General features: G+C 41.6%; 1 protein-coding gene across 1 annotated transcript; it reads right to left on the bottom strand.

Annotated features, from left to right (window-relative positions):
• Positions 1–1,712: 1,712 nt before the first annotated feature.
• On the bottom strand, positions 1,713–5,858 carry AK88_01915 (uncharacterized protein; the record flags this gene model as incomplete). The annotated part of the gene is made up of 1 exon (XM_012479550.1): positions 1,713–5,858. One exon carries the CDS (start codon positions 5,856–5,858, stop codon positions 1,713–1,715), a length of 4,146 nt encoding a protein of 1,381 aa, XP_012334973.1.
• Between the last annotated feature and the right edge of the window lie 2,704 nt (positions 5,859–8,562).

The raw sequence follows: 8,562 nt of genomic DNA, 5'->3' as shown, positions 1-8,562 counted from the left end.
AAAAAAAAAAAAAAAAAAGAAAGAAAAAAGGAATGAAAGAAAGAGCGCAAATTCCTTCCTCTAATGTGAACAAATCCCGTTTAACGTTAGTTACACCTCAAAAAAATTGCACGAATTTTTCTGTTCGTTACACAGATTGTGATATCAAAAAAGGAAGAAAAAGTCAAGGCTGAAAAATACAACTTTGGTGAAGCAAAAACGGGCTCTTCAGAATTTGCCTCCGCGACCCAACTGTCGTAGTTGCAAAAAACACAAAAACAAAATGTACATATATATGTGCAACATGTGTACAGTGCTTGGGTAAATACACATATACATATATATATATTTATTTATGTGTATAGGAGGTGTGCCTCCCCTATGAAGGTGAATTTGTTTCACTTCGCCCCTACTGGGGAAACACCCTGCGGCTTATGTGTACGTTACGTTGCTGTACCGTGCCGTACTGTTCTGTTTTGTTCTGTTCTAGTCTGTTCTGTTCTGTGCCTGTTTCCGCATGCCAACATGGTGGGCCAATATGTGGCCTAAACGGGAGTTATATTTCGATAAAAGCAAGTTCCACCACGCTGTAACTTTTTGTGTCTTTTCTTTCTTTTTTTTTTTTTTTGTATAAATTTACCTGATTTGTTCAGAAAAAAAAAAAAAAAAAAAAAAAAAAAAATTGGCACACTTTGTTTATGAACACGTCATAATTAAATGAAAAACGAAAGTTAGCTAAAATGGCTATACAGCTCATTTCTTTTAAAAATACAAGGTGTTTTTTTTTAAAACCTTTTTTGGGCACAAGTTGTGGGAAATTAATGCGGAGAAGGGGGGAAACAGGTTTTATTTTCCTCACAGCATTAAGAAGGTATGTGTGATGCCCTCCCCCCACCAACACACGCATTCGCATATGTACGCATACACATATGCAACAAACGGTCTCTAGAACGTGTGCGTTCGCGAGCCAACAACGCGGAACTAATCCCGCCATGTGGACGGGGGGGGGCACAAATCAGGAAAAGAAAACAAAGCCTACTGGTTATACTCTCAAAATGTACAAATATTTATCGTTTTAATTTAAAAAAAAATTAATAAAGTGTATATCGAATTGGAAAGAAAAGTGATGCATATGACACATGGCGCATTTGTGCTCATTCGTTGGTCCGTTTACTATTACCACTCATATTAGCACTGTTGTTGGTTTGTTATTTTCTGCTATTCAAGGCATCGAACACGCGTGTCCCTCATGCGTGTAAGTAGTGAGAAGTATCTGCGGGTGTAACCAATTCGTCACTGCGGAAAGGTCAGGGAGGGGGAGAATACATGCACGTGTAAGTGCTCATAAGATGAGCAATTTATTCCCATTGTCCACTCCCCCCACCCCCTTTCTTTTCTCAGCATTCTTTTGAGTGTTAATGTTTCGCCGCTCACTACATTCACCATTTACACTTTTTATTTTTCCTGCGTGCGCATTTTTTTTTCATATTCTTCGGATCAGCTGCGCTGACAATGTGGTACTTAAATCAGTCCCTTCCGAGCACTACTCCCGCGCACAACATATCACTAATGTTGAAACCTTCGCATGCTACACGATCGTCAATGTGTATACGCACCATGGGTTGAGTTCTGTTCCCTTGGGGGCCTGGTCACGGGTCTATAAGAACTCCATCATACGAGCACAAACCAGCACAAACGTATGTACATGTGTATGAGCCTACGCTGCGCGCACTTCACTCGGGTGTTACTGTTGTCTGCGTGGCGTCGGCCATCCGTTTTCCCCTGATGTATATGTTTTTCCCCTGACTCTGCAGACCCCTCAATTTGCGGCTGGCCAATTTAAATAATGCGCTTTCGAACTTGGTGCGGTCTATGCTACCTCTTGCCTTTTGGTACCTCTGTACTTTTTCTTTATTTTCCTTTTCTGCTTTTCCAGCTATATGATTATTTCTCCCTTTGTCATTTTTCCTTTTGCACTGTTCATTCCATTTCCGTTCACTTCTATTCTTTTCATTTGCGAGTCCTTTTCCTTGCCAGCTCATGGAGGCCGTCGTAGAGGTCATAGACACTTCATGATTTTCAAAATTGTAAATGTGGACGCTGCTTCTATTACTTCTACTGCTGCTATTGGCATGATGGATACCCTTGGAGGGGTTACAGCGCGTGGGGGCCGCTGTCTTGTTCTGAGTTTTGCCCCCATTCAAACCCACCCCGTTGTGTAATTTTGCAAGTGCGTTTCTATGCAGGGGATTCATATGGCTATTATCACCAACGTTAGTTCTGCTATCTGCACGAGTGCCCTTCTCCAAGTTGTGCGACTCTAACTTTGTCCTGTCTTCAGGAATTCCATTATTATCTACCCACCCCTGATTTTTAAAGTACCTGTTACAATCATGAAACAAAATTTGTGTATCTAGAATTACATCCAGGGGGGTCATTTTATTTTCAATTTTTTTTAGCACATAACAGCATTGGCAGAGCATCAGTTTTTGAAGTTCTTCTCGGTTCATATTTTCTATTAAATATTTGAACAGGTAAAAATGGTTTCCATTATTTTTCTTCTTGTAAGTGTTCATGCTGTGATGACCATCATAAGTGTAACTTTGCATTAAGCGGGGGTCGTAATGGTTTTGCGATACATTCGGTTCATCTCCTTTTTTCGTTGCAGCTTCATCTGTTTTATTTAAAATATTGTGTGTCCTTTTTTTAAAAAATTCTCTTCTGTGAAAATTGCAAAAGTGGTCATAGGTTAGGGTTTTATTTGGACCTCTATGTTCTGTGATGAAATTGTACGATATGTTTATGAGGTCCTCTTCCAGCATTCCATTCGTGCTGTTCTGTCTCCCTTGATCATTGCTCTTATCGTTTGCTCCACCCCCACTGGAGTTGCTCTCCTTCTTGGTCACCCCCATGGAATGGTTATACATGTTATAAGGGATGATGTAATTCTTCAATTTTAAATAATTGTAATACCTGCACAGAATTTTTTTAATTTCGCCATTTTGTGCATGCACACCATGTTTGTTTTTAACGTGGAGTGGGTTGATGTCTGTCATATGTTCCGTCCTACTATCCTCCTTCGTCGCGCTTCTGCACATTGGCTTTTTATTACCATTTGCGGAGACGTCCCTAGCAACGCTGTAGCTACTTCCGTTGCTGGGGGCTCCATTGGGTATTTTCCGCCCATCATTTAACAAATTGGAGGTACTGTTTATTCCCTTTTCCTGCGTGTTAGCCTTCTCATTTATGGCTTTCACAAAATGTCTAGTCGCGGAGTCGCCGTTATCTTTACCGTAATTATTGTTCATATGGTTGTGAATAGTTTTTTCGTTGGTTTCCCCCTCATTTTCTTCATTTTCTTCTTCCTTGGTAGGAGCGGTGTTTTGCCCATCCGCTACCTTTTCGTTACTCACAGCACATTGCCTGATGTAGGCATAACAATAAAGGTTGAGGAGATAATCTTGCACGTTTTTTTTTTTCTTGTTTAAATTGTTCAGGTAATTTTTCAATGATTCATAATTGCCCTTGAAGGTCTTGGTCAGGTCGCCTATGTGTGCGATGTCTTGGTAGATGCCTGCCTTGGTGGCTGCGGTGTTGGCAGTGACTTGCTCCCCGTTCTGTAGCCCATGTTGCTTCCCCTCCTCAGCGCCTCCGTCGTCATTACAAAGAAGACTATCATTTTGGGTGCCATTTGGATGGCCCCCGTCTTCCTCCCTATGCTGGTTCAAAATGTGCAAAACGCAATACTTGCATTTTTCAAATTGTGTCTCATCTACATGGGGGGGCTTGGACAAATTTTGAAGAAGAAGCCCGTGGTACTTGTTAATAAGAGCAGAGGACTCATCATCGTGAATTTCGTTAAAGGCTAAATTGTGGTTTAGCTTTTCCGTTGCCATGTTATTATTTTCTTGCTCCCTTTCCGCAATAGCTTCCTTACAAGGGTTCCCTTTTTCATATGTCACATGGTCATGATTGTAGCCTCCTCTGGAATGTCCAGCAGGTTGATTTTCAAAGCTGCTCAACTTGATCGACTTAGTTTGTCCTTGTGAATTCCTTTTCACCACATTGCCTATCTCCTTTTCGCTACCGGCAGATGTGATGGGAAAATTTGCGAAGATGTTTGGCCCACATTTTGAGGGGTCTTTATTATTGGACTCTGCTTGTGTATCACCTTTTGCCTTGTTCAAGCTAACCTGATTTGTGGCGTCTCTTTTGTGTGGCTTCTTTCGCTTGTCCCTTTCAGCGCTGTGGAGGCGGTCATACGGGGCGACGTGCACATTGGTCTTCCCTTCATGATGTTGCTTCTCCTCAGCACATTGCGCATCTTGCAGACCCTTCTCAACATGGACATGATCTTGATCATCCTTGTTTTCCTCACGCCGATCTACTGCTTTACTTCCACAAGTGACTCCCCTTTTCGAACAGGCAGGAGTGCACAGAGGGAATAATTTTCTTTTTACCTTCTTTGCATTTCCATCCTGTGCAGGAACTTGATTGGACTCATTTTTTTTACCATTCATGTATTGCTTATTAACGCACTTAATAAAATTTGTTAAAACGTTTCTGTCTATTATGTCCTTTATATTGTGGACACGTTTGGTGTGAAGGCTGAAGTTTTTTTTTTTTTTTTTCGAGGGGTCTCCTCTTTTGGTGCTACTCTCCTCTGCACGAGGTTGCGTTCCGTTTAGGTTGACTCTGTCAATGATGTTGTCCACGTGGTCATAGGGGGGATTCCCGGGGATGCCTCTGCCGTCTCCGTCATGCGCGTCGTTGCTGTTACCTGTATTGCCGCTCGCGCTCTCGTTGAACGTGTGCTCATCATTTTGTTCGAGTGGCCCTTCCGGATGAACATTCCGTTTCATTCTTTTCCTTACATGCACAGCGCCTCCAATGTTATTGCCATCACTGCCACTGCTGGGAGTGCGCCTGTTGCGATTCTTGTCCCTTTGCCTGCACTTCTTTTCCCTCCTTTTTTGCGTACCCACGAGACACAAATTGTGTTTATTCACAGCGTCACAATGGCTACCCTTCGCAGTGGTATGCCTAAGTTGGTAGCAACCAGTTGAGGAGTTAGTTTGAGGATCCCTTCGCTGTACTTCAACATTATGCGCCTTGCCCTGCGTAAAACTTTGATCGCACTGCTGGTGAGTGTCATTATGTGGTTCTTCTGTGCCCATTTCTCCTTTACGTGTAAATTGTTCGTTCTTTACGAGTTCTCTGACCGCATCGCCTGCACAGTCAGGCAAATCCATATCTCTTTTGTCTACCTTTTGTTTGCTCGTTTTTAAATTTTCCTTTTTAATTTGATTGGATTGGAGAGTGTCTCTTTTGACGAGGGCATCGTTAAGGTACTGCGCATTTCTGAGGAACAACTGCAGATCGACGTGCAGCTGTCTCATGTTTTTAAGTTTTGCATGATTTGTGTCAGATCGTTTTACACAGCTGTTTCTTCCTTGTGCATCAACGCACGGTGAATTCATGTCGTTGCGCTCCTCTCCATTCGACTGATTCGTTTGTTGAATTCGTTTTGCACCACACGTTTTAATTTTACCAAACAAATTTTTCCCTTTACCTTGCTTGCTTTTATTATCGTTAGTAGTCTCTTTTGTTTTCTCTTCTTTATGTGCGATGTGCTTTATTGTAGGTAAGTGTTCACCATGGGTGTCATTTTTCCTTGCACAATTTTTGACCAATTTCGCATGACTGTTCAGGTTAATTTTGATCTTCCGCTTCAAACTCTCGTAGTTGATAGAATGTGTGCGAGACATACTTTTTATGTTTCTAATTATTTTCCTTTCTTTGCATGTGCTATCGTCTGGAGGTTCCTTTGTACTTTTACGTGGAGTAAGCAATTCGTTAGTTTGGCTTTGCTGCATCATTTTTTTTTTTTGTGGTGAAGCGGTGAGGAGGGCAACCTAGTCGAGCAAACTGCCTATCACTTATACTACACACACGCGTGCACTTGCGAGTGTGGGCGTCTGTCCAGGTGACACACCCAAAAAGGACCCTTTTGCGGATACACTCAAAGGGATCTGTTCAAACCCCGCCCCTGTCCTCTCGTGTTGTGAACTTGTTAAAAAGTAAAATCAGCAAATTGAAAAATGGAGAGGAAGATAAATATGCACAAGCAACACACACCTCGTTTGTCGACAGCAGGGGTAGCACAATTACACAAAAGTGAATGCACAGGGGGGGGGCACAAACGAGGACACAATACATGCGAATGTCGATGGGGACTTGCCACGCTGCCAACGAAGAAATGTTACACAGCGAAAGACTCTCCAAGCAGAAATATTATCAAAACAAAAAAAAAAAAAAAAAAAAAAATTGAAGTACAGATTTTATTAATTACGTGTATTCGCACAAGAGGGGGACACATATAATTCATTTTTGAGTCGATTAAATCTACACAATTGTTCTGACATAAGGGAGTTTTAATTTTTTAATTTTTCAACAATATGTTTTTGCCGCATGTACGAAGGAGAAAAGGGGTAAGCATTTCCTGCCCTTTTGTAAATAAGCACACTTGGGTCAAATAGCACATTATTATCCTGCTGATACGTAATTTGAAAAGTGAGGTAAATACGTGGTGATGAATTGGCATGCGATTTCACTCGGGGAGGAACAAGCCCATGGAAATGCAGGCGCAACTCAGGGAAGCATTAACATGTGCGCAAGTGTAAGGGATGGGGCAATGGCGACGTCGTGCGTGTCATTGTGTATTCCTTGGCTTAAATGATGGAAGGTCACGTATCATCAACAGCTCATCATTCGCAATTCCACGTAGGTGAAAAAGGAAAAAAAAAAAAAAAAAATTAATAAAGTCTATACAACATTTCTGATGCAACACACGGCTCATAACAATTGTGTCATTTGCACAAGAAAAAAAAAAAAAAATCACAGAACGTGCAACTTGCGTTGTGAAACATGTCAACATGGGTTGCAGTGCAAATGGGAATTATTTATTTGGTCTTCTATTACATATAAAATTGTAAAATAAATTACATTTTTTTTTTTTTTTTTTTTTGGCGGGGCGGGCTTTGCAAAGTGGGTAGCAGCCAGGTGGTAGGGCATGTGTCAACCTGCTCTGGGGCGCACAAGCGGATAATAAAAAAAAAGTTCCTGTGAGTGGTGTATCCCTCACGATGGGTTGAAAAGGCACATGTGCCTGGTTTTGCTCTTGTGCGTGAAGTTGTGTTGGTGGGGCTACAGATGGAACACAAATACGAAAAAACGAAAATGTGGGGGAAAATACGCACAGTGAGCACACAACGCGAGCAAATAAGTCGGGTGCAATTTTTTGCCCCGCAAGTCACTTGAAAATGCTTTTTTCAATTTTGACGCAGGACACACACCTATAGACACATGTAGTAGCCCGCAGGTATTCTTGTGCGCCCGCTCCCCTGAAATGGCTAAGAATGCATGAACTGTGCATGCGCGTGATGCGACAAGTGTTGCTCCTTACAGAGCAAAGCGTACGCGCGGCCTACACGGAGCAGGTGGCAAGCTAGCGATTGATTCGCGCACAAGCGCGTGAAGAATAATTGAGTGAACAAGTAGTTGCGGAAAAGAAGCAAACTCCCACCAGTAATTTTCAAAACAGGGCTAAAAAAAAAAAAAAAAAAAAAAAAAAAGCTGTACACGAAGCCCGTGTATGCTACTTGAATTTCCGGATGCATCTTTTCCCATGTACCTTCAGTCTCTTATGTACACACGTGCACTCCAAGATGAGTGCAAAAATACAACATAAAAGAAAAAAAAAAAAAAAAAAAAAAAAAAAGCAAATTTATCCCCCGTGCAACATGTAAAGGCTTCACTTTGAGGGGTTCATTTCGATATCCAATAGTCCACTCCTTCCATTTCGCTTTATTATTATTTTTTTTTTTTCTGTTCCTTTTTCATTAGTTTTGCTCTGCATGCGACAGATCCGTATGCTATCCCGTGCGCCATTTCGCGTAGCCCACATGGTGCCACGTGCTCATGGTCGAACTGTTCAAAGGCCAAATAAAGGAATGAAGGGAATATGCGAGAAAAAAAAAAAAAAAAAGTAGCGTATTGCTTAGGCACATATGACATGTGTTTCGTACCCCTCTGGAGGTCATCCCTTTCGCGTGAATTTTTCACAACCTCATTTTGTTCACCATACATACAACGGGAACAGTGGTGAAAGGTGTGTCACAATATTATGCCTCCTTTTCAGCATCATCCATGTGGTGTTACAGCTACTGTTGTGGTTGCTCATGTTGTTACGACTACGACTGAACATGGTTTGGGCTCCGTCGCCATTGCTGCCTTCTCCCCCATGTTCATTTTTTTTTTTTTTTTTTTTTTTCCAAATGGTGTATGCAGGCGCTTTCATGCATATAAGTTAACCACATGGAGTTTTAACCACCGCAAAAAATGAAGTAACAAAATGGCGCAAAACAATGACGCAACAAATGGGACGTCTTCAAAAGTTTACACTCATCAGTGCAACCCGTGAACGCGCGGAAAAGCAGGCCACACATGTGAACATAGGTTGCATATGTGGAGCCACACAGAGGGGTAAAAAAAAAAAAAAAAAAAAAAAAAAAAAAAAAAAAA

This window comes from Plasmodium fragile (genome assembly GCF_000956335.1).
Source record: "Plasmodium fragile strain nilgiri unplaced genomic scaffold supercont1.17, whole genome shotgun sequence".
NCBI classification, from domain to species: Eukaryota; Apicomplexa; class Aconoidasida; order Haemosporida; family Plasmodiidae; genus Plasmodium; species Plasmodium fragile.
Note: the sequence above shows the minus strand (reverse complement) of the source record. Positions and strands in the feature narration are given on the sequence as shown.